Source organism: Echiichthys vipera (genome assembly GCF_963691815.1).
Source record: "Echiichthys vipera genome assembly, chromosome: 1".
Classification (NCBI taxonomy): Eukaryota; Metazoa; Chordata; class Actinopteri; order Perciformes; family Trachinidae; genus Echiichthys; species Echiichthys vipera.
In genome coordinates this window covers 27,763,717-27,791,368 of record NC_139826.1, presented here as the reverse complement: position 1 = coordinate 27,791,368, position 27,652 = coordinate 27,763,717, and the positions used below count along the sequence as shown (strand labels likewise).

The 27,652-nt window shown below is 38.0% G+C and overlaps 2 protein-coding genes across 2 annotated transcripts in view; both read right to left on the bottom strand.

The window, feature by feature from the left end:
* Positions 1-27,652, bottom strand: part of LOC310947143 (glypican-6-like) — a gene marked incomplete at its 5' end in the record, with an annotated part of 155,210 nt that overhangs the window by 106,296 nt on the left and 21,262 nt on the right. The window contains one exon of the mRNA XM_083913841.1: positions 13,312-13,470. Coding sequence (XP_083769967.1) covers positions 13,312-13,470 — 159 coding nt within the window. The remainder of the gene's footprint in view (positions 1-13,311; positions 13,471-27,652) is intronic.
* LOC310948073 (uncharacterized protein) lies at positions 21,060-26,399 on the bottom strand (the record flags this gene model as incomplete). The annotated part of the gene is made up of 9 exons (XM_083915080.1): positions 26,200-26,399; positions 24,498-24,634; positions 23,529-23,835; positions 23,139-23,224; positions 22,930-23,030; positions 22,680-22,799; positions 21,991-22,295; positions 21,488-21,666; positions 21,060-21,236 (listed from the first exon to the last, which is right to left on the bottom strand). Exons 1-9 carry the CDS (start codon positions 26,333-26,335, stop codon positions 21,060-21,062), a joined length of 1,548 nt encoding a protein of 515 aa, XP_083771206.1. The 5' UTR covers positions 26,336-26,399.

Genomic DNA, 27,652 nt, shown 5'->3' with positions numbered 1-27,652 from the left:
GTGTCTTCCCTGATCTGAGTTCAGTGTTAAGAGGCACTTAAAAAGGCTCAGAAAATCAAAGTGATTTCCTCCCGTGGATGATACTCTCAGCCGTTGAATAGCAAGGAGCAAATTGGCTGCACACACCATTACATTAGTGTGACCCTGTGGATAAGCAGCTTTGTCTCAACCTGGCTGTTAGAGTGCCTCTTCCTATGAGAGCTTCCATGCGGAGCTTTGTTAGACTAATCCATCCTGCAGTGTGTTTCCTGTGCCTGAGTGAGGACATGGAGGTTCTCAGAAGAAAAAAACTAAGTCTGTGTATTGTTGGTTTCTGTCCTTGTGATTGGGTCAATTCTTAAATGAAGGTTAGCTTTTGTCTGAGCAAGATCATGACTGCAGCAATGGCCAGACATTAATTAATTAAACAACATATTTTTAATATATCTAAATTACATTAATTCAAGGTTTAAATCCTTGTTTCTATTTAAAATATCTGAACAAACAAATATTTTGTAACTGTATTTTTTCCATCATACCATTTATTTTCTAATAAATGAGTCAAGGCCTTAACAGGTAGATTCATATTGTGACAGACTGTGTGCTCATAATACTGTGCTTAAATGAAGTATGGGCAATTTGCCTTTTCTTAACAAAAGACCTAGGTTTTTGTTAACTTCCTGTTAGCTGATGTCATTCTCATTCACTGCAACAGGACACAAACTGGAACACATTTAGATTGTTTATGTTTATGAAAGATGGTCTATAACTACCATGTTCTATTCAGGTGTCGATTTATGCACAGGCTGAACTAGACTGCAGCCTAGGGGCCCCACCTGTGCAATTGCCCCCGATTGGCCAGACTACTTTAAGTTATTTCAATCCAGCAGCTGATTGGGTAAATGTGGCCCGCATTTCTATGGCAAAAAAGAAAAAAGAAAAAATGATAGCGAGGAAACACAACAGTTGAAAGAACATGAAGATCTACTAAAGAAAATATCTAATTTGACAACAAAACAGAGTGTTCTGTACTGCTGCAGACATATAAATTGAATGGATAGAAGGTACACTGCCATCAAATCAAGACAGAAGAATGGTCACAGAGGCGGCCATTTTCATGTTGCCAAGCAATGGACTAAGTTCTGTATAAACTATTGTATAAACTGACATGAGGCAAGTCGTAGAGGTTAGGTTTTGCAGGAACAGCCAAACAAGCAGTGTATAGGTTATGAGAGCGATCCACTAAATAAGTCACATTTAACAATTTAATGCTTTATCCACACACTCCTGCCACCTCGTTGGAATGCACATTACTATCGCTAGATGAGTGACATCTCGCTAATCAGCCAGCTGTCGGCAGGTTGGCTGCTGTCTTGATGGATCCGATGGTTTTCATGCTGGATTAGCTACAGAAAATGAGCCGAACAGCACACTGGATCTAACAGTCCCCTCCGAGCTAGGTCGATCTGTTCTCCTCCCTGCGATCTGCGATTCACTTTTTGGCCCCACTGACGTGTGTTGTCACCATGACAACTAACAACAATTGACATCTTGATTTATACTAGTAAAATTAACCTGGAAAACGGTTCAATGACCTTTCTATCCAATTTAATTTCTATGGCTGCAAATGTTGTAATGTACCATTACTGTTTATAGGAATAGCTGTCTCAATGTGTGGGGGGCCACTTTTTTCAGTAAAGTACGATAAGTAAGAGGGAGCCCTACACAAAGAATAGCCTAGGGGCCCATGGCCAACTTCAACTGCGCCTGATTGTATTATAACTACCTTAATGTCTAATTACTTTATTAATTAGCACTTCAGCACATGCATACTGTCAAAATCAAACCCCTTTTCAATTTCTTTTCAAGCTAAAAATTTAAAATGTTGAATTCTCCTATAGATAGGGTACTTTATAGAGAGCTTCTTTGACGTATCTCATATTCAGGTTATAAAATTCACATATTCATCATATGTGAAGTGCTAAACTAAACACGTGGTCACCACTTGAGTCAATTTTTAAATGATGCATGGAGATCAAAAGGAGACAGAACAGTGGGGATCCATGAAGGAGGCCTATCTCCACCTTTGCAGGCGGAGGGAAACATTTTTCATCTGTCTCAATAGACGGAAGGATCTCAGCTGTGGCCCGAGCAAACTCAATATCCCAAGGATAGGATTTTTTTATAACTGAGTTTTCACAGTGTATATGTTTCAATATCTGACACAAAGTTAAAATTTAATAAATATACAGAAAAGAAAAATCACATTGCACGAGGCACGTGGATTTCCGCCTCATATTTTGCTTCCATGGCTTATGAAAAGGTATAGCTGTTATAGCCTCTCCTTGAAGTTCACCAGTGGGACAGAGTTTACAGTGCCCAGGCCACACAGAGCCATCCATCCTGAAGTACAAAAATGACACCGGGCTGCAGCCTTTGCCAGATGATGGAGGCTGCCACCAACTCTCAGCTAAAGCATTGCTGGACAGACCCCATTCCCTCTGTCCTCAGAGAATTACCATTTTCCTGACATTCACTTAGGGTAACAGGGACACCAAAACAGAGGTTATTTATTTATGAACACTTCCAGGAACTGCATATCCACATGGTTTTAGATTTCATTAGAAATTGACAGGCGACTGTCACAGAGCTTCCAGCTTCATTACTGGACTGCTGGGGTTAAATCAATGTATGCCCTGTCCTCACCGGTGTCCGGCCCTGTGTTTAATTTAGTGCCATCTCCTGTGTAATGATGGTCTTCTACCATGGTTACCGAGTCCTGTGGTGTCCTTTGAGTGCTTTATCCTGTGTATTGTGTCCTATACTAGGAGGTGTATGGTTCAGTCATAGGGTTTTGTGCCACATTTTCTTAAAAAAAAGCTGTTAAAATCTTCTACTAAAGCAGGTTTGTAAAAATGTTTAAGCCCAGTCTAGTCTGGTGTATTATTTGTATTTGATGATGTAGGCCCCACGGTAGTTAAAATGTTTCCTGTGGAGTTTTTGACCACTATGGATCAATTTTTCTATGAGTGGGCCCCCATTCTGTTTGTCTCATGTAAGGATGCAAATGCATTCACACGGGTGACATGGTGGTCCCAGAGGTGTTACACTGTTCTTCTGATTGACAAGTCAAGGTAATGCAAAGATATGCAGCAATATGCCAAGAAAGGCAGAAAAAAGAATATAAACATGGATGTAAACAATGCAGGTTTCTAACCTTTAGAGAAAAATCACACCTTTGCAAATGTTTAATGAGGAATGAAAGGAAGTCATCACAATTTTAGACCTTTAGCATTGTATTGTGGTGATTAACACTGAATGTGAGATAACTCCACAGGCCACCTTTAATGCCAGCTTGGTTTATAGCTTCCAGCTGAAATTTACTCAATTAACATATAGCATAAAGACAACCTATAGAAAGTAACCTTGGGAAAAGTCATTGTGATACGGACTTGTGTTATAGATTGTAATTTCTGTAACTGAAAATGAAAACAATTACTGAGAACTAGTTGCTTTTTTGTATTTATATTCACGTCTATGTTGTAATTTACATACACAGATTCCATTTTAACATAAACAATTTACACGTTGGACACTACATTAGCTTTCCCTCCAGGGTCATTCTCACTCTAATATGCTAACTCTGCACAAGGAATATCTTTTTATGGAACCGGCAGATTGTCATTGAAGCATACTGATGTTCCCTAGAGGACTTGAATTTAATGACCCCTTAGATTTCCTTTTACAGTGAAATTCTCAACAACAAAAAAACCTAAGCATTTCATAGCTCTGTTATTTTATAAAGTATGGCAAAACCAATGAGTAACAGCTTCATACATTTAGTGTTGTCATCTTAAAAAATTAATTTGAGGAGTATAATATAACAAATTTTCCCTCTGTCTGTTGGCTAATACGTTCCCAGGCCCCAACAACACCCAATGTACTGTATTTAGCCAATCTACCTCTGCCAAATAAGTGTCCAGCAGCCATAGAAGCCAAACTTTTAACTAGAGTGTAATGTCTAAATGGGGCCAAATCTCATCCAAATCTTCCACTGTGTATCAAGTGTAACCTCTTTATTCAATTTATTCATAGTATGAATTAATAATGTTGGCTATTATATTATGCACAAAGGATAATGAGGATTACAAATCAGTCCACAAACCCAAGTACTCAGTCAGCAGCAGTGGAGCTGAATGGCATAATTAAATGTGTTCAAGGTATCATTCAAATTTGTAGAAGCTAAAAACAGACATAAGTTGTTACACTGAAGATTTTAAGGATGATCAACATTTTATGTGTACAAATCGTTTACTTTTATAAAAGGATTACAATGCTTGTTATGAAGAAATTGGTAATTATAATTGTAGTTCATAACTTCAGAGCTGAACTGGGGCAAGTATAGCATAATGAGGACCTTTGAGATCCTGTTTTGATGTTCACTTGATATGCTATATGAATTGTGGGCATTTTCAAAATGTTACTTGGTAAGTTCTTCAATGAATGTCAAACATGAATAATAAATGTAAGGCCTCTGAGTTTGTGATGTCTGTCGATAAGAAGAGGTTAGCTATAACAAACCTCAGAGTCCATGAGAGCAGAACTGGCTTTGAATGGACTGACATTTTATACAATCAGTCAGAACATTGATTATTCACTGTCACCAAGAAACTATTGGCTTGAACTTGATCAACCTCAGGAAGGAAAATAATTTTGATGTTAACATCAAGCATTAAATAAGATATGGGGCCCTATCTTCCCCCTGGTGCATAGCACAACGCAACTCTCACTGCTAGTTTCAGAGCAGCGTTGTTTAGGAGGGGGAACAGTAACTTAATTAACTTAATTAACGGAAGCCGTTTGATTCTGTTTTCCACGTCTAGTTTATATATACAGTTTTCAGTTTTGTTGCATAGACTGCATAAAAAATGGACGTAGCCTCTCCGTCGAGGTCCGTTCTCTCAACTTGATCCAATCGTACTCGCGAATGGAAGTCGCCATCTTGTCAGACTTTGACACATTTCCTCTTACCAAAAAAAGCCATTGATGTGACATTGGGGGGAGGGAAATACTGAATAAGTCAAATCAGCACCACCGCCCAGGTTTTTTTATAGGGTAGAGTTCACAGAGTAGAGTGCAGGCACTCCTGTGTCGGTCTCTAGTGAAAAACACACCAGCTCTGGGATCCAGCTTACTTATAAGTGGATTCAGATGGCACAGAGCCGCTCCGCCCACCATGCTTATTACACACAGTGATTAACAGTTTTCATCCTCTGTTTAATAGGTTATCAGTGCATTAGCTCATATTCAGTCAAATGGAGTTGTTGATGGGACAGAGGACTGTGAGATGGCAGAGGTTTGATCGCTTCAGGCATGCACTGATCCATTTCTTCAGCAGCAAACCGCTGACTTTCCAATTTCCCAAACCTGATGTTAAAATAACAATGTGCACGCTGCACTTGGCATTTAAAGGGAATGGGAGATGATTGGTTTCATTCATGTTACACCCAAAACACCCATGACTAATGAAGAGACTAAATAGAACTCCTTTGCCTCTTGCACCTTACTTTGCATAGATTATCTGCCTTCTAAGTGGGAAAAGTGGAGTTGGACACACCTTAAATTCAATTACACCAAGTGCCCTAGATCATCTAAATAGGGTCCTTAGAGCCTGAAAGTCACATTCCTTGAACAATAACCAACAGCACTGAGGCAACAACAACATAGTGTCTCTCTTTGAAGCAGAGTAAAAGGTTTTCTTTAGGAGTTGCCCACAAAGAGATGCTATAAAGAAAAGACGATCCATCACTGTGTAGTGCCATTCAATCTTTTTAAACAAACCTCTACACTTGTAGCATAGTAGCAAACAGCTGAAACATATTTTCCTTGTCAGTCTGACTCAAAAGCAATCAATCTTTTTAAGCTATTGATAAATGATCTGAATTTGAAGCCTACAAAAGTTGTATTATTTATTAGGATTATTAGTATAATCAAACAACACAATACTTCATCTATTGCACATTTAGGTTTACATTCACATTTCACATTTAGAGATAGCATCTCTCACCAATTAATGTATTTCTAGCCTACATAATCAGAAGCTTTACTTTATTATTTCACTCTAATTCAGACCAAAATTACATTTCATGGATGGTCTTCTATATATATATATAAATAAATGAATGAATAAATAAATAAATGGTAGGCATAAAATTATTATATTTATTTTTTTAGGAAAAGCACTGTCCATTAACTCATGTTGAGACATGCTGAGATAATAAATTACAACCTGTTGGTTCACAGATCCTCGTCTCTTGTTTTTAAATGAGTTGATTTTGAAGTGCACTGTTGACTGAGATCCATAATTTCCTGTTAAAGCTTTGTTTTCTACTCTTGGTTTAAAAGAGGCTACAATTTTATGCATAAAACCGACATGATAACTGAGTCAAATATTTAGGGTCATACTAACTGCTTTACGTTGTATTCAAATGTGCTTTTTCTTCAGTTTACTCACAAACAGTAGTATTATTTGCTGTACAACCAACTTAAAAGCACTAAACAATTTACATAAAAACTATCAAGAAATAATTTAATATTGAGTCCAGGTAAAGCTGTGGCCGCTCTCTATCTGTCAGAAGATAATTTTATTTTCCGATGAAACCTAATAAGACACAATCTCCCATCTCTGCGGCATTTCACCTTGAACTAAAATTCTACTGATACAGAATGAGTCTGTGAAATGCAATAACTGGAGAAGAGTTTTTTTCCCCAGTCTGTTTGGCGTCTTAGACAGTCCAGTAGCAGCTTGTGAATTTAGGGGGCGGCAGATTAGAGAGAATGGGGTGTTGTTTTTCGAGTCAGTCTTGGTTTATGTCGGGTGTGAATAAGAGATTGTTGAAGTGAATGAAAGACACTGCACCTCTCAACGATGAGCAGAGAAGCTCTACTGGGGCAGGATCAAAGCGCTCAGTCATCCAAGGTTGCTGCTCAACCCAGACTTTAGTCAACCAACCACACACACTAATCTTTCGCCGAGGTCTTCAGAGAAAAGCATCAACCAAACTAAACCTAATGAGCATCTACCATACAACTTGAACAGACAGAAAGGGTAATACCGAAGATACAAATGAGTCAAACTCCTCTCCAATCATGTCTATTAAACTCTTTAACTCCCAAAGACATACTGGTAGTTGTCAAATACACTATTCAGCTAAAATGTTATTTTCACTAAAATAGTTACATTTTAAATTTGTAATATAAGTCAGAATGGAAAAAAATTAGATGTTTAAAAAAAAAGAAAATTACAGCTTCAATTGCCCCACACCACTCTGTACAGTGGTTTCAATAACTTGACTGAGCATGAGGCTAATTTTTATCATGGTTCTTCAACTGCAATTCATCTTTATCAGATGCAGTGGAACTCTCTGCCCCTCTGCCTTTTTAGACAGTCAGTGTTTCTATCTTTATCTCTGTCTCTCCAGCTTTCTCTCATACATGTTTTAAATATTTATCTTGTTTCTTTTTTTTAATTTGGGTTACCTTTGTGCACCTACTGAGCCACAGCAGGAAAAACTAATGCTCTCAGAGACTGATAAAACAGACCTGTTGAGAGTGGTTACCATACTGAGCAAAAGACATGTGGATCTGCAACACTGAAAAGTTGGTTGCCAGTTTTTTTCTCCATACTGTGCATCAATTGGACTGGAATTGCTGAATATAAAATGTTGAACAAGACACTTCAATTGATTAATGGGCTTTTTTATTTCATTCAATGTAGGTTGAAATATTGTAGCTTCAAGCAAAATGATGGTATTAAATTGTCATGAGGTGGAGCACTTTTCCCCCGTACCTTAAACCTATTTAAGGGGAAATCTGGTGAAGGTGAAAGTTTTATTTTAGTGAGTTGAGTTGTTATATCAGATCATTCACATCAATTGTTTTGTGAAGGAAATTAAGTTAAGATTAATCTGATCTCCTTTGAAACGAGTATCATTTAGAATTTAGCTGCAATTCACAATTAGGGTAAACTTATTATACTCAGTCACAGCAACATTTAAAACTGAGTAAAATCAATTCATGTCAGTGTTAGCACCACAATAAGCAGATTTCCAGACATGAGATGGGAGTAAATGATACAAATACATCTCTTGAATAAACTGTCTACATTCAGTGATTGACCTAGTAAGTCAGCTATCTTGGAGAGCACTTGTGACTGACTAGTGTTTGCACATTGTGTTTTGGCAAGTGTGTCAGCCATTATCACGCCAACTAGAGCAGTTTGCCAAATAGCCCTGAGGCACCAATTTCACGAGCTTGGTCATGCCACATTCTGGTTTGACCCAACGTCTTAGTTTCCTCTGATCATAACTGAATACATATGGCAGCACAACAACAACTTATATTCTTATTTCATATTCATCTGGAACTAAAATTATCTGCAATACGACTTGAAATCCACGTTTCCCGATAAGTAAACCATTCGATTCACAGGGGTAAGACTCAAGGCTCTACCGTAAAAACCTGTGTTTGGGACTCATTAGGTTGACTGATTGGATTTTTTATTAAATCATGTCTATAATGTTATTTTCACTAAAATAGTTACATTTTAAATTTGTAATATAAGGTCAGAATGACAAAAAAATGAGATGTTTTAAAAAAAAGAAAATTACAGCTTCAATTGCCCCACACCACTCTGTACAGTGGTTTCAATCACTTGACTGGGCTTGAGGCGACAGCAGGAAAAACTAATGCTCTCACAGACTGAGAAAACAGACCTGTTGAGAGTGGTAACCATACTGAGCAAAATACATGCGGATCTGCAACACTGAAAAGTTGGTTGCCAGTTTTTTTCTCCATACTGTGCATCAATTGGACTGGAATATGACCAGAATCCAAGTCTATCTGGGAGAACATGAGGCACACAGAGATGGGAGGAAAGATTTCTCAGCCAGATGATTGTACATTCAGAATACCCAAAACTTAATTCTAGTATGCAACAGTCATTTATGGCTTCAGGATTGCTCAATAATGCATCAAAACCCACAGCCCTCCAGGGGAAGCAGTCAGTAATCAAAAAGTAAGTTAAGGTTTTCATAATAGGGCCCTATAAATAACTGGGGACAGAAATGAGGGCATGTAAAATTGATGAGGGATGATTCAAACCCCACGAGATGGAGGGAGCTTAACACAAGGAGAAGCAATGTGATGTTGAGTGGCCTGGCAATATGGACATGTGTAGAAGATGGAATTGCATATGTGATTTGTGCCACCAGTGTCACTTTAAAACTGCACAGATATATGGACATTATTCTGGAGGCGACGTCTTTGAAATGGTTCTAGCAGTAAAATCCTCTGAAATATACTCCAGCTTTTGAAATATTTTACTGCACATTTTAAATAATCTGGCAATGCCTGCATAACCTATGGCTAGCAATTAAAGGTTTCACAGAAGAACTGAACCTTTTTCTGTTTTGTAATTATTTGTTCTTCCTAGACCCATGTAGTACAAATATTATGCAGAAAAGCCTTTCAAATTAATTTTTTTCTTAAGTTTCTTGTAGATCTGACAGAAACACTTTGTTTAACATTTCATGTAATCAATAACATGATCTAAGATTCGTGAATTGATTTTGTGATTTTGATATTAGATATTATTCATGTCAACAGTCAGTGCAGTACAAAAAGCACACAACAAAACAGAGCATGTCAAATAAATTCCAAACCTTTTCAGCTGTGATTCCACATTATATAGTTGTATTTTGTTGCAAACTGTATGCATGTGTAGGATTCAAAGAAAACAGAGCACAGTTTTTTTCTGTGTTCATTCCAGCTTTAGTTCAAGTGAGAGAGAAAACCTACATTAACATGAATCTCAGCTTGTTGAAATGAGAAACTAAAACAAAACACTCACACATTTTTTCAGAGAAGCAAAATATGGCCTGCTTGAGTTCTCCAGCACACCAATAGCAACACTAACGACCACTGCTGGGCAGTAACCCGTTACTCAGTAAGGCACTGTAATATTATTAATTTCCCCGTAACAGTAGTGAAAGGGATTATTTTTCCAAAACAGTAGGTATATTACACTTACTATTCCAAGTAATGCTGTGTTAATGAGTTACCAGAATGCTGGATTTTTTTTTTGTCCTAGGCAGGCTATCTCACGGATGGTGTGTGTGCGGGGCCAAAATGTAAAACGCAGGTTGGAGAATGAAAGTCCCTCCCCTGTCAGTCAAACACTTGAAGTATTGACATAATGATACAGATTCGGTTTGCTGGTGTACTGGATGGCAAAGACGCACTTCTTGCAGCTGCCAGTTTTCTGAAGTTCAAACTCTGACAGCTGAGAGATTAGGGTAAAAGAAAAAAAGAAAGTTAAAGAAAACAATAACACACACCAGTAAAGAATTACTCTTACTACTCATACACAGAGTTTATTACAGTAACTTCTAGGGATGCCCCAATCAAGTTTTTATGGCCCCATTCCCAAGCCGAGTCCTTTAATATTTAGTATGTGCTAATGCGTCCAATCCAGTCCAGTTCTTATAGTCATCCAAGTGCCGATTTGATTTATATCTGCCACATTGAACTAACAGTTGTCATCTATTTAATCTGACACAGCTTGATTTTTTCATGAGCTTCTTGATCCAAATGCTAAAGGGCCTGGTTCTAAAATATTAAGATTAAAACCTTAAATTAATGATATGATATGAATGAAAGTTTAATTGTAGAATGTCACAGAAATGTCGGGACACAATCAGCTAGAGAGGAGAGGGATCAGTCTGTTCGGATCAGACTTCCGGGAACTACAGAAACACTTAGGGGCCTGTTTAGATTATCTATAGCGCAGGGTCTAGTGCATGGTGTATCCAACTCCACTTAAGCTAGTTAAACGGTGCATATGCTGGCCGCAAAGTGAGGTGCAAGGGGCAAAGGTACTGTATTTATTCTCTTAAAAAAACATGGGTGTGTTTTGGAAGTAACGTGAACCAGAGTGTAATCTCTGATTCCCTTTTTAAACCAGATGTGCCTGCAACTGGCACATTGCTTTTTAAACAGTAGTGGTTTCTGTAAAATGGAGAAGAAAGTGGTTTTCTCTCGAGGAAACATTCTGCTCGAGCAGGTTTAATAAACAAATTTTCTGTCGCTTTGAATTTAATTATCAATAACACATCATACTGAAGTGTGATTTGGTGCATTACATTATTGGAATACGTTCTATTATAATGTTCTTCTGCGGCTTATGACTGGCCCGGATTACTTTCGTTGTGCGTCCCGTTACATTGTTAAATGTCATTCTTGCAAACCAAGGAGGTTCCTAAAGTGTGATTTCATTGCATGGAAGTATAGTTACAAGTGCATCTAAAATATCATGGAAAAGTAATTTTTTTAAGTTATTTAATTTAATTCAAAAAGATCTAAACCTTATTTTGAATTGCATATGAAGGAAATGCTTGCTGTAACGTCAGCTCATGTGGACAAAACACAGAGTACAGTAAAGAAAGAATTGGAATTCAATCTTCTTTATTTTAGCTTCTACAAATCTATTAAAATTATGCCTGGATCAGACATAACACAAGTCTGCAGGATTGTCTTGGGACATCTCCATGAATGACTGTTTCCTTTAATGCTTACATTTTCTCACAGTCATGAAAAGTACAAGTAAATTAAACCAGGATAGGATATAAACTCTAAACTCTTCGTTCAACCCCATGTTGAAAAAACAGCTGATAAACTGACAATTAAAACATTAGTAATTTAATTCTTACTCATCTATAGTTCTAAGAATATGCATGTATTGTCAACCTAACAGATGTAATTTTTTTAACCCTCAGCAGTAGCAACCTTCAAATAAATTATTCTTGATATGTCTTGGCAAGGTAAAACATCGATCTCTCTTATTCTAGAATGTTCACAGTTTGTAATGCAGTTGTTATCACATAAAGAGAAAAAAAATTAGTGCATTTTAAACATGCGGTTAGCCAAGGACAGCAGAAAATGTCCTGATTCATCATTCATTTGTGTCTCCTTTTCAGTATTGAAGGACCTGCATTCCTCCTTCTGTCTGCACACAGAATTTTTTAACATAATGAATGACACACTGGTATTTACTGTCAACGTTTTGTTTAGTTAAACTAAATACTTTTATTGTATTTACTGAAGTTCATATGAACCTGGGGGGCTTTTGGTTTACATGAAAAGTAGAATTTTAAATTGAGCAACTGACTCATCATGAGAAGAGAAACACATAGACCCACCTTCATCTAATGCTGAGCTCCAGTCTTACACATAGGTTTGTATTCAAAACGTAAAGAATGTGATCAAATTCACAGTGACTCTTTTGGGACAAGTAGCACAGAGACCCAACCAACACACTAAGCAATGCAAAACAGTCAGTCAGAAAGGTCATGTAGTCATTTTGTAGTTAGATAGACTTGTGATTAGGTCTCATAAGTAGGGGTGATTGGGATTATTAAGCAATTTGTCAATACCACTGTTACGTAATGTCATGGTTTTATAACCGTAACAACTGTAGAGGGTATCCTGATTACTACATTGTCGCCATGTGCAAACGATTCACATTGTTTGTGTGATAATATCGGGCCACTAACCTGAATCATTGAGAAGAAGAGCTGTTAAAGCATGAAAGGGAACTGATATTCCAGCTTTATATCCGCCGAAAAAGCGACTTAAATCGGTAGCATGGTAGTATTTTGGATATTCTTAACGTTACCAGGGAGTTGAAGTTGGAAATCCAATTTGCAAAGCATGCCGTTATGACTGCAAGTGACTGCAAAGAGTTCCAACGCTTCAAATATGTTCAGACATCTTTGATATAATCATCCAAGTCAATGTAAAAAAAGTGTTCTGTTTAAAGTTTAAATTTCGCAGGGCTTAGTTCACAGTGTGGTTACTGTTTATTTTTTGGCTGCTCAGGGGATATGTAGTAATTACCTGGATGTAACTCCAGTTCTAGTAGTGCCTGCAGAATCTGTTTTTTTCAACATGAAGTAGGCTTGCATGTTTTATGGATAGGACCAAAGGAATGCTTCTGCGTCTTTTTCCTTCCATAGTTTTTTTGAGTGACGTCATTTGATAATCTTGAAGACCTTGAAACTGTGATATTTCCTCTTAAAATAATTGTGATATCAAAATATAATATTGTGACATCAATACTCATAAGCTGGTATGACCAAGATAAATGTACTATAGAAGAAGAGGGCCAACATGTATGAAAAGAAGACATGCTCATATCAGTAATAATTCATAATGGCAACAGTAGTTTTACAAGTTTGATTGTGCTTGAGTATAGTATAGATAAATCTAGCTTACCATCAAATTTTTTATGCCTCGAGACAAATGTCGTCCTCATATTGTGGCTGCTCTCCTCCACCAAGTTCTCAAACTCCAGTTTGCTCTGCTGGTTGAGTTTGTCCTCCATCTCGGATGTGCAGCAGGTGTATCCTTGAGGACAGACACGCAGGTGCTCACCTGAAGGAGACAGAGACATAGAGTGCTGTTTTTTTACACACATCGCTGCCACAGGATTTGGATTTTCAAAAGGTTGAGCTGAATCTTTGATCGGATCTATTCTGTGATTTTTGGACTCATCACCGAAGCAATCAAAGAGGGACAGACCGTAAGAAATGGGAAAGAATACTTTTTGTCCGTACCCCGCTATCATGTGAAACAGAAAGGTTGGTACAGCAGTGCATACACCTCATTTATTTTCTTTATATCACAGCACTGGAGTAGTGGCAACTAAACTCATGTCAACCTTTCTTTTTCAGAGTAGAAAGAGACATTGCAGTGGTGTTTTTTTTTTGCAAGTCTCCCAGCGTGCCGGTATTTGACATGCTGAGATCAGAGAGCTCAGCAGTCAACATCGGCCACCACGGCCATGAATTACTGTTTCACACAGGCTTCTACTCAAAGGACCAGGAAATATTCCATCGTTCGTTCGCACATTCGTAGTTCACTGATAATCTCTGGTATACCTCCATGTCCCGTCCATACCCCCCAAAAAATATTTTCTCAACGAACCTACACGATTCACGTAGGTCACCTATTTTGGTTTCAAAACGGCGGATTTCTGATATAGCTTGTTACCCAGATAAATAGTGCCTTAACACATTGAAAAAAAGGCACACTGACAGAACCTTAAACACCTGGCTCTTTGTACATAATGTGCTGTTGATGCTTCAATTCAAAAGAAACAGTGTAAAATATTTTAGATGATAAAGTGTTTGCATGCTCGGGTACAGGATTCATCCAAGGTGAGTTAAGTGTTACCTTTAAATGTCTGAGATGATTCTACAAGTTGAGCGGTTGCACACAAAGACAGTAAAAGTCATTGGATGTATAGTAGTGTAAACTTGAGCAAAGAACTGTCTGGATGTAGAAACAGAAGTATTTGATCTCAGGCTGGGTATTAAATAATTTGGAAAGTCCAATCGGGTACAGTATACGCTATTTAGAGAGTGAGAAAATGTGTAACAATACATCTTTCAATCAGTCAATTAACCCACAAATATCTCTCATTAGGATAACTCACATACTGTATGTTGATTGTTTTGGATTGAGTGTTGGTGTTTAAAAGGGCATGGATTACATAAAGCAATTAGGAAAAAAAGATTCTGAAGTATGATGAAATTAATAATTCTGCTCAACAGCAATAATGCACAGCACTATCAGACAGATACCAGGCGTAACCCATAATGCACAATCTCTATCTCAGAGCATGTTGATGGCAGCATCCCCGGGCAGGTGTGCTCTTCAGTATCAGTGAGAGACATGTCAGATTAGAGAGAATGATGATTTGAGCCAGATAACGACAGATTCCTGAAGTGAACGTAGTGAGAGTGCTAAAGAACCTTATGGTTGAGACAGCTACTACTCCAAACACCAGGAGCCACATGTATAAAACTCTGTGGAGCTGGACAAATGCGGCCAATGGGCCAGATCTGGATGTCCATCAGTAATATTTGGCCCAAGTATAGTAAGTTGAAAACAAGTCAAAACGTATTTTTTGTAAATCTACTTTAGGTAAATACATGGGCCATTTAAATCCCAGTAAATATGATCACGTACCATCATCTCAACATCACTCAGTAATCATCTTTAGTTTTGTAGTGCAACACTTAACATACAATTACATACATGATACATAATTTTTTTTCCTAAATGAGTGTAAACATTAGTAAACCTACCAAATCAACCCTACAGATATAAAATAATGTATAGATATTATGTCAGATTGTAAATACAACAAAGCAGCGTACAACCTCACACTCAAGTTTGGTTTACTTTAGTGCCTTTCAAGCTTTCGGTAATTTTATTACACAAAAATGTCTACATTCACCAATGAAGTGACTTTTGTGATCTGGAATACGACCAAGAAAAAACTGAAATTACACTGTGAACCGACCATTAACTGCAGCTTTAGTTATAAGCAAATGAAAGTGGGTAAGCTTCTACGATGAATCAGTCAGAGAACCCTGCGGCCAAAATATGCCCATTTACAAACCGATATATATCAAGTTTTTCCTCAAAAAATACTCTCCATTACAGGGTCTATTTTTTTGTTATTCCTGACAAAAAGCACTACAATGTACAACCTATGAGGTTGTAGCTCAGCAGCAAGAGCTTATGTATGGACTGTCAGTCAGAAGATAAGACCCATGAACAAAAAACAACAATAGTGAGATTGTAGTTGCTGTGTAAACAATGAAAGTACACTGCTGGTCATAATATGTTGTTTTTTTTAATCACTGGGTTGCAGCATGTGTAGAGGCGTTGTAATTGTCGCAATTTCTTTGGAAAAATAATTACCCCGTCTTCGACTAGTGACTGAATCGTACAAATATAGCAACTTTATAGGTGCCACATTTACTGTATAACCACTGCATTATCTCTCCTCTGCTGCTGCTCCACATCTGAGAGCATAAGACATCATTATCAGAGGTGTATAAATAAAAATCTGGCCAGCAGTTGCATGAAAGATTTGAGTTTTGTTAGGTTTTTTTTAAGTTCTATCTATTAACATTTGAGAAGAGAAAGATGAAATGGCTGTCGCTGTACCAGTGTTGGATTGGTGCAGAACCACAGAATAGACGGTGGGACTTTTGATGGATCTTACTATACACTGCAGGCATTGACATTCCCACTGGTGTTTGGCATGAATATATAGTAAACTACAGACGAAGGAGTTGTGCGTGGATAATAAAACAAGGAGGATGCAGTATGTACGTGTTGGTACTCTCAAATGTGCTTAATCCTTAATCAGTCCTAAGAGAGGCACCAAGCTACAGTAATGAGGTGCACCATCAACAGTTCAACATGAACCAATTGTCTCCAGAGTAAATCACAAGCCTCCTGGCCACTGAGACCAAACTGTCTAAGCAACAAAATAAGCTGAAACGTAGAAGTCCATTTTCATTTGGTTATTCTTTACAGCTCCTTTGTTCCTCTACTCAACGGCAATGCTGTAATCTTTTAGAAATGCAACAACTGTAGCACATTATTTCCACTCTGTGGAGATGCAACAACGTGTGACAATCTTTATTCCAAGCTGTGATCACTTTAACACATGACTGCAGAGAAAACAATATCATACGAGGTACAGAGCTTGTGGTACGTGAACAACAGTGGCATTTTTTCATTAAAATGTTTTTCAACACTTTATTTCAAGTTTTCTTGACATAAATCTCTATTGTCTATCCTTCCGGGGGATGTTCTCGTCATTGTATGTGCCAACAATTGAGGGGGGGGGGGGGGGGGGTTTGGCTGACGTGGGGTCAGTTTCAACCAGGATGAGTCGGTTGGCATACTTTTAACAAAACACTGCATTTCAACCTTGTGAACCTTGTTTCCCAGGATCTGAAATGGCAGTGTTTCAAATAATGCCCAATTAAGAGATTGGCACAAGAGTGTATGTTTTATTTGCATAATGATGAAAATTTAGGATTTTTAAAAATTACAACTCTGGAGTATAAGTGAATTTTAATTTGAACTTTCCGTTGATGCTACAAAGTGGATAGAACACCACTGTTGGGCACTAAAGGTTGGGAAAGAAAATCAATAAAAGGCAAATGACAGTTAAAAGGAAACCCTGGTGCTTTTAGCTTTCATAGGTTGTGCACCCCACTAGTCATCTTTCAGTCTTATTTGGTATAAACACATAATTTGACATTATCAGCTTCTTTGAAGAAGGTGATGCTGCTGTTACATTTACATAAAATAACAAAAGCAGCGAGTGTGAGTTGCATGTTTATGATTGTCACATGTATTCCTTTTCTCACGTCTTTTTTTTTCTTGCAGCTTACCACAATACAGATACAAAATAAGAAGATTATACATAGCAGTAATGCCAAAATTACCGTGGCCCTGAGGGGCAAATGACAACGACAAATTCAAAATGACAACGACAAATTCAAAATGACAACGACAAATTCAAAATTACAATGACAAATTCAAAATTACAATGACAAATTCAAAATGACAACGACAAATTCAAAATGACAACGACAAATTCAAAATTACAACGACAAATTCAAAATTACAATGACAAATTCAAAATGACAACGACAAATTCAAAATTACAACGACAAATTCAAAATTACAATGACAAATTCAAAATTACAACGACAAATTCAAAATTACAACGACAAATTCAAAATTACAACAACAAATTCAAAATTACAACGACAAATTCAAAATTACAACGACAAATTCAAAATTACAACGACAAATTCAAAATTACAATAACATTAACTTTTACCGGAAAGGGTAGGGCCCATCTCGCAGAGGATGGACCCTCCTGATTGGACAGACGGACTGAACAGAAGGAGAAGAGGAGGAAAAACACGGAAATGCGGCTATTTTGAAAACATGAATACTTCCGAAGATACTTTGGCTATTATTAGGAATTATTTCGATGCAGGGCATACATACGACGTGATAGTTGATATGTTGTCAACCAATCACAACATCAGGATGAGTATACGCACTCTGAAGTCACGTTTGAGAGAAGCAGGGTTGTACAGAAGGAGCAACTATTCACAACTGGATGAGGTGAGACGTGCCGTCCTTACAGAGCTGCGTGGACCAGGGCAGCTATTCGGATATCGGACAATGTGGCAAGTACTCCATCAAAAACACAAGCTACGTGTTAAACGACACACAGTGATGAGATTGCTGAAGCAACTTAATCCACAAGGAACGGATGCAAGAACACGCCGGAGGTTTGTGAGGCGAACGTATCACTCCATGGGTCCAAACTACATATGGCATGTAGATGGATACGATAAGCTGAAACCCTTTGGCTTGGCACTCTCAGGATGTATAGACGGGTTTTCAAGAAGGATCATGTGGCTTGTTTGTGGGGCTACAAACAACAACCCATCGGTCATCGCCCACAACTATATTAATTGTGTCAAGAGTGTTGGTGTGGTCCCTATGAGACTGAGGACAGATCATGGAACCGAAAATGGCACCATGGCTGCCATACAGTGTACCCTCAGACACGAGCATACGGACTACTATGCAGGCTCGTTGGGCCACAGTTATGGATCATCCGTTGGGAATCAACGTATCGAGGCGTGGTGGTCCATTCTGAGAAAAGGAAGGTAAATTAACCACTATTACGGCTCTAACCGCATAAAAGTATAATTATGCATCTGCCTAAAAGGGATTTCAGTCAAATAAAAATGTATTTCAGCAGGTAAAACAGACTGGGTGGGCTCTAATCTGTCCCGTATAAATATAAAAAAGTATATGCTGTAATCACGTATATGTCATGACTGATCACGCTATGAATTACAAATGCGACTGGATTATGTAAGACTTAAGTTTTAAAAAGACCTGTATTTGCTGTTACTATTTGCTGTTATCACGGATAAATAGTTATGCATATTTGCACATTATGATCCTGATGGAAACAGCTGTCCATATTAAACTGGGCGATGTAGCAGGCTCTGTCCGTAGACAGAAATCATTTTTAAACAGAACACATAATTAAAGTCAGAGTACGGTCATAGCCAAATGAACAGACCGCACAGAAATAGCTTCGTGTTGTTAATTATTTTCTGTTCGAGAGCGAACCCTTTCCTTGTGTTTCAGGTAGACTGATTAACAGGTGCTGCAGTCATATCTACTCATGCATTATGGAGGCGCCATGAAGTGCCTTTCCACCTATTTATTTTACTGATATTGACAGCAGCACTATTATGCTTTTTGTAGTTGCTTACTTGTAGCTGTTCAATACTCATAATCTTTTCCTCTTGTGGAAAATAAGTAGCCTAACTTTGAATTGTATTCCTAGGGCTCAATTTTGGATGGACCTGTTTGGAGATCTGAGAGACTCTGGAGCCTTTAATGGCAGCCATGAACATCAGGACTTACTGAGATTCTGCTTCAGTGATGTTCTGCAAAAAGACCTGGATGAGTGCACGGACCTCTGGAATAAGCACAGGATTAGACCCTCCAGACTTGCATCATGTCCTGGGGGAATACCTGACGAACTCTATCTCTTGCCTCACAGGTAAATCCACATTAACTGACAATGAATTGACTATATCTATTCCTACAAAAATGCATATTTGAATACAACACATATTGGAAATACATTTTGCCTTTACGATGAATTATGTCACTTTGCAGGTTTGGTTCAAGGGACTGTGGATTGGCCATTGAAGACAGGGAATTGGATACATTTCCTGAGTCAAGGCAAACTCTTCATACATGCAGTGATGCAGACATCCAGGATTATCTTCAACAGACTGTTGAGCAAAGTGGATTACAGCAGCCACATGATTGGGAGTCAGCCTCCGAACTATTTATCACTTTGAAAGAAATAGCTGGCCTATAAATATGCACTACTACAGCCAACTCTTAAAGGTCAGGCAAGGTCTAGGGTTTTGTTGATTTTGCATACTTTTGTAAATTCCCCTTTAAAGCGTTCTTGCATACAACATACGACCCAAGTGTTTATATGGAAATTTTCAGAACAAACTTAGCTTTATGCACAGTGAGACCCAAATTTGTCCTAGAGCAATGTGTAAAGAGAGTAATAGGCCCAAATGCTGAAAATGGAATTCCACTTTTTCAAATTCTTCATATCTCTTTTGAAAACATACCTTTACTCATGTGGACAAACTGTTTAGAAAATATTGTCAAATTTGTTTATTTTTCATTTAACCTTTAACATTTTTCATTGAACTGAACTGAGCATGCACTCTTTAATCTTTATCAGCTGCATTTTTGCAGACTGGACAAAAATCCAGACATTAAATACACCCAAAGCCTGGAGAGTTCTGTAAGCCAAACTCCATGCTTGTCTTAAAGACAGTGTACGTCTCAAGGAGAGGGAGCTTTAGTGTATTTGCACAAGTGTTTGCCATAGGGAATGGCAAATTTGTTAAGAACTCGATGCATGGTAGTGGTGTTATTCCAGCAGGTGGAAGTGATGTGAGCCCTGTAGCAAACATCAGTACATCCTCTAGGGACACAGCAGTTGCGTTTTCTGAAAGGGAAAAGTCAACATTGTTTTAGTGTCTTCATCATCCAACAAGTAAATTAAGTAAACATTTTTACAAACACCATATAAAGAAGCCATAACAAACCTTCACAATCAAGAAGAAAATCTGCCCAAAATCCAAGTGCTTTGCATTCTTTCTGGCGACTGTTACTTCCTGCTGGACTGAGGTGTGGTTTAAACATGCTTTCCATGTCTGCAGCTGTCAGGTTCTTCTGAGAGTGGCACAAAAGTGGGGCCAATACACAAGGATGCTGCTGGAGTGCGGTCAGAAAGTGTAGACTTGCAAGTCCTTCTTTGAAACTATTAGGGACAATGATCATATAACAGAAGGTTTCAGTTACTATGCTAATTACACCAGAGTCTAACACTCAAACAAACTTTTCACTAAACCCGCTTTACCATTTGTGAATGTCACACAATCTTATCTGTAGCCACTTTTGAAGCATTCAAGTGATAAATCATGGGACTGGAAAGCATGTGGTTGTTAAACATGAGATTGAAATATGTTTGATGAATGGAGAAAGAGAATGAGTCTTTACAAGTATTACCTTTGAATAACACTCTGGTTTCTGTGTAGAATATACCATTTGAGGTATTCCTCCACAAGAGTTTGCTTGTCCTCAGAAGACTTCACATGCAAGAAGCATCCAGCAGTCTGGAACATGGAGCTGTTTTGCAAAAGTAAATTTTGCAGAGATTCCACTGAGTCTGTTTCCTGGACCTGTTAAAAAGACTTTGTAAGACTTACCAAAACCCATCCCTGATAGGTTAAGGATCTTGCAATGGTCAAGCAAATGGTAAACCCCTCAAACAAAACATGGATCAAATTATTTTTTACTTAAATGTTCTCATACTGATAGAAGTGGAGATCTGAACATTCCGATCATCTGTTTATTTTACTATAACCTCACTCTAAATTAAATACTGGTTTCTCTTAGTTAACTCATTCCTTGAATCATGGTCACTTCATACCTGATGCAGAACTCTCCCTATCTCCTCATCTGTAATATCTCCGACAGTGGCGCTGAAACTGGGATTCCCTACAATGTGGTTAACAAGGTCCTTTGACAGGAAATGTGGTGCTGGTCCCCCGTGTACTATAGACACAGCAATGATCTTTCCTGCCAGGACATATTCATTTTCCCTGACAGCTGTCAATCAGAGTACAGAAAAAGTACAGTTAATTGGCATATTTATCTGCTAAGAGCGACTTTCTGTTAGAGTCAGGCAGGTGGTGACCCAGATGACATGAACCCTTTATTTTCATTCAGGCTTTTTTTTTTTATAAAAGATTATATGTATGGCCAGGAAGTTTAACAAGACTAAAGGGGTTGTGTACAGTGTCAACCCTTGTATTAAAGTGCTTAAATTTGGCAGAAAGTGGGACTTAATGTACAACAAAAATAATGCATTTATCAAAATATATTCACACTTTCACACACAAAATACATAAACTGTCGTGGAAAAAAAGACACCTGTAGCGTTGTACACCAGGTAGCGGCTTTGTGGAGGTCCGTCAAAGATGGCGCGATGCTTCAGATCATTCATGAGAAGTGTGAGGAATTCCCGTCTGGGTCCGCCAGTATCTATGCCTTCTTCAGGGGAGCCAGCATCATCACTAAACTTAACGAACATGTCACTTGCCTCCGAGTAGGTGCAACGCTGAAAACCTCGGACAGCACCATCCCATACATTAGATCTGGACACGTTGAATCTGCTGACTTTCTTGTGGTCAATGGGAAGCGCCAAATTTGCAATTATTTCAGGTGCACTTGTATGCCTAGAACAAAAAGTAGAAGTTACTTTGTAAAATTTTGTAGCTTATTAGCTGAACACAAATTGGATCAATCATCCCTTCCATTAAATATTCATAAATTGTACTGATAACACTTGATCATGATTCCTAAGGCCCTCTCAAGGCAGTTAATAAAACAATATCTACTTTTAATACATTCAAATGGAGTTCCTTATAGAAAGACATCTCTCTACTGGACCTAGCACAAACTGTTTTTCTTGCTACAGTAACTGAGATTGTTTTTTCACCCTTCTTAATACAGTGACGTTTATTTGTTTAATAAGTACTCACACTCTGTTCAAGTCTATTCTCCATTCTACAAAGATACAGGATGATGGATAATACCCTAATAATTTACTCATGACTCACACAGGTTCATTAGAAGATGCCTCATTTGTTTCTTTGACAGTTAGAACTTCATCTATGTCATCATCATCATCATCGTCGTCGTCATCAATGACGACAGGCGCATACAGGTCTGTGTAGTTTCTGCACAAAGAAAAATATGTACACAAAATACAATAATAATGAAACATACGGTGTGTCTTCTTATCAGAATTTAAGAGCTTTAACATTCAATATGCTAGACTATTTTTAAAAAAAAGCCCCAACACCAAACCTGTAACAGGTTCTCTTTGTTCCAGGACATCTTGAGGTACTTGGACCAATATCCTCTGTGTTCATCTGTACTGGACTGCTTTCATGCAGAGGTTCAAATGGCTATATTGAAGCATTAAAAACCATTGCGGTTGATCAATTCTTCACATAGCAAACAAAAACAACATTTTCATTAAAGACACACCCAAATATGCTTTACATTGCACTCACCAGCGTGTCAGCTAGGTCAAACTCTGTGGGGGGTATTTTTATCATAATCTCTGTGTCAGAGTCAGAACTGTCTGACACTCCTCCAACTGCAAAAAACAAAACAATTTAAGTTAGCTTGATTGTTGTCAGTAAAAACAAACATTTTAAAAGAAGTTTACTCCAGAAGAAGGTGATGAATGTAAAGCTGCTTTGAGACACTGCACCAGAAACAGCTGGTTTTGACACATGGTGGAAAAAGTTCACTGAATGGTTTTTCATGCATCTACTACTCCAAAGGGTTTGCAGTTATTTTAACATGAATGCAGAATACACGATGGGGAGCTATTTTCAAACGAGTTTTTTTTAAACGTGAAATATCTAGCCACAGATGTAAATGGCATGACAACTTACCTTGTTCAAAGTCCTTCTTTGTGCAGATATACATTTTGATTCTTTGATATGTTCTGCCTAATTCTGCCTTATATTCTTCTAGAATAAAAGGTCTCTGTGTCCCAGGGATATTGATAACTTCAGATCCATCCGGATACAGAAGGATGAAGACTTCTTCTTCCAAGTCTTGGTTGAAGTCTCTCATTTTCTTCACACTCTGATGAAGAAGACTTTGAGCGGTGATGTCAGAGTTGGTTGATAAGGGAATGGTTTTCCCACGTACTGGCTTTAAAACACCCGTCTGAGCAGTCATCAAGCCAAGACTAATCTGCAATAGAAAACACAGGAACTGGCAAGGATCTCTTAATCCGGTTTAAATAACATGGCTTAATTAAAGTGGTTGTTCCTCTGGTTTGCAAATGTTACACATAGACCCAAAATAGATCTTAAACATAAAATGTGACTCAGAGCAGCTCTAATCTTTCCTTCAAATCTAAGTTAACAGCAGTTTTGTAATTAAAAAAATAAAAGCTCCATCTTGGCCAAATAAAGGCTATTAAAAAATTCATTAATTTTCCACAGAACACAACAATTGATATTCATGATCAGAAGTCAGTTTAAAAGAAAGAGATATGTCAGCCTGCGTCCTTGATAACTTCCTGTCAGATGATGTCATTCACATTAACTCCAACAGGAATCAAACTTGGACACATTTAGATATGTTTATAACTTTGAAAAGGTCTATAGGTAAACTCAGATAATTCCATGTTCTTTTCTAAGTTAATTGTCTACAATACAGACACCTATTTCAAACATTTACATAGTTTATCTCCCAACATTACTTGAAACAAGCAAAACTATATTGCTTGCCATGAAATTGACCCTACTAGGGGGCTTAGGTATAGGGTTCAAATAATAATGGGATGAGACAGCAAGTCAACACTGGAGTTGGGTTCCAAAATTTTTTCACTCAATCACACATTGACTTACCTGCACTTTCCTTTTTTCCTTTTTCTTTTCCCGCATCTTACCAAAGGAAAACTTTTGCCTTTCCTCTGCTTTTTTCTTCCGGTAATCCAGAAAGGTTTTAAATATTGGTTTTGGATTGGAAGGAGGGTTCTCTGATACTAGAGGGAAGCAAAAAAATGCATTCTTATAAAATGGCAAATCATGCATTGCACATTCATAGAAACAAAAGTAATGGTAACACATGGCTAGATTAAAGAGGACAACAGATATCTGATCTCATTAGCACCTCGATTATAAATAATTGAACGGCGGAGGGCAGGGATGTTGTGGTGCCAAAGCGATCGTCTGCCAATTAAAACATGCAAATATACATAACTATATCCATGTTAACAGCAAAGACATGGACAGAATATAGCCCAGGCAATCTGTTTTACCTGCTGCAATCACTTTTTGGCAGACGAACACTTGTTAGTGTCACACCACCTTCACTAGGTGCATGCAGTCTCACGATATCACAATGTTTTTTCACTTTATTTAGTTGTACTGTAACTTACTTCAGTAAGAAATGCTGCAACACGTTGCTGTACTTTACTGTAACTTAGTTCTGTCAGAAATGCTGCAACACGTTACTGTACTTTACTGTAACTTAGTTCTGTCAGAAATACTGCAACACGTTGCTGTACTTTACTGTAACTTAGTTCTGTCAGAAATACTGCAACACGTTACTGTACTTTACTGTAACTTAGTTCTGTCAGAAATACTGCAACACGTTGCTGTACTTTACTGTAACTTAGTTCTGTCAGAAATGCTGCAACACGTTACTGTACTTTACTGTAACTTAGTTCTGTCAGAAATGCTGCAACACGTTGCTGTACTTTACTGTAACTTAGTTCTGTCAGAAATGCTGCAACACGTTGCTGTACTTTACTGTAACTTAGTTCTGTCAGAAATGCTGCAACACGTTACTGTACTTTACTGTAACTTAGTTCTGTCAGAAATACTGCAACACGTTACTGTACTTTACTGTAACTTAGTTCTGTCAGAAATGCTGCAACACGTTGCTGTACTTTACTGTAACTTAGTTCTGTCAGAAATGCTGCAACACGTTGCTGTACTTTACTGTAACTTAGTTCTGTCAGAAATGCTGCAACACGTTACTGTACTTTACTGTAACTTAGTTCTGTCAGAAATGCTGCAACACGTTACTGTACTTTACTGTAACTTAGTTCTGTCAGAAATGCTGCAACACGTTGCTGTACTTTACTGTAACTTAGTTCTGTCAGAAATGCTGCAACACGTTGCTGTACTTTACTGTAACTTAGTTCTGTCAGAAATGCTGCAACACTTGTTAAACACTAATTAAAAGTAGTATTTTACGTTAGCTTTATTTTGATTTGATTATGTTAGCTATTGTCACTCAGATCCTTTCCCTCCTTTGTATTGAAACTGTTGCACAATAATTTCCCTCGGGATAAGTAAAGATTCTTGAATCTTGAATACTTGAATATCGCCCTACTGCAGACACAAATGGGCGTTCCGCTCAAGCATGCAGCTGGACCCTTCTCCGTTAACGCAGCCGGAGACTAACTTTATACGCGGGTGGTAACTTCCTTGGCACGACACCCGCTATAAACTTATACAGCCCAATAAATTAATACGGCGCAAGAGAGTACATCATTTAGGAAAACCACCATTAGCTGCAAATAAGGTTACGTTAACTTACCTGAAGCTAGGCCATCGTTGGGTTCAGCCAAAGACGTTAATTTAGCGTCCAGACTTTCTCCAAGTCTCTCGCCACAACCACTGCAAAAATTCGGTTGGTCCTCCAACAACTTTTTCCCACAATGTCGGCAAAACATCCTTCACCAAATTGTCTGGCGCCGAATGAAGGGACGCGGTTTAGCCTCTAGCAAGCTAGTTAGAGAACTCATTTCATGTTAAAGGACCGACAGTCCGTCTGTCCAATCAGGAGGGTCCATCCTCTGCGAGATGGGCCCTACCCTTTCCGGTAAAAGTTAATGTTATTGTAATTTTGAATTTGTCGTTGTCATTTTGAATTTGTCGTTGTAATTTTGAATTTGCGCTGTCATTTGCCCCTCAGGGCCACGGTACAAAATAGTACAATATTATTACACAGAAAACAGTCCTGCACTTTTTTTCTACTGTGTGTATACATACATTGTGAGCTCTGTTTCAAAAGAACAATACAGACATAAAATGCCTACCCCGGTGAACTTGGGGAATAATCGTCACCAAATCTAGATGGGATTTTGGCTCACTAGACCAAATCTGTCCCGTTCTAGCTGGTTGCTTTGCACCCAAGATGGAATTTGAAACCAAGCTGTCAATACACTGTTCACTCGCAAGATCACAGTTGTGCTCAGAATCTGTCAGGCGAAGTTTACCTTGTAAGACTCAATACCAACAGTACCAACACAAATGGAGACATAGGGGTGGACACAAAAGAAAGCCAAGGTTGTCTGTATGGGTGGCAAGCTGTAGGAAGCAAAAGCGGTGTTGCTATAGAAATACATTTACAAAGATGAATTAAAGAAACCAATTGTGAATGCATTCATGATTGGCCTAATGGAATCAAGACAGTTAGCAATAAAGCTGTTTACATTTAATATGAAGTGAAAGGTAATCAATATACCTACTTAACAGCAATCAACATGTTGTCAAAGCAGTATGAAACAGTGTCATTTTATATAGCGCTGTTCCTTTTTATAGCTCCTATGCCAGACTAATAGTTGCCAAACTATTAGAAAAAAATAGATATGTTAAGGATTTACACGAAAACTTCATCCTTCCTATGACAACTATAAAACAAGAACAATATGTGATATTATGATTATCCAGGCAGTTGCCTCAGAACAATCCATATGACCACGTCCACGTTAATTAATATATTGCCTTACTGTTACTAAATGCTAACATAGCCAATAACTTAACTCGAGTAAGGGAATTTGACAAATCAGAGCTGCTAGCAAGAGGGGCACTGAAGAAAATAACAACAACAACAACAGAAAGTTTTGTTTCTAACATTACAGTTTGCTTCAGGTGAAGTGGGTTAAGTGGGAAGATGGGAAAAGTCACAGAGCACTTCCACTGTATCTGTTAAAATCACTCTGCAACCAAATCATTTACTGATGTTGAAATTTTTTTACATTTGCTTA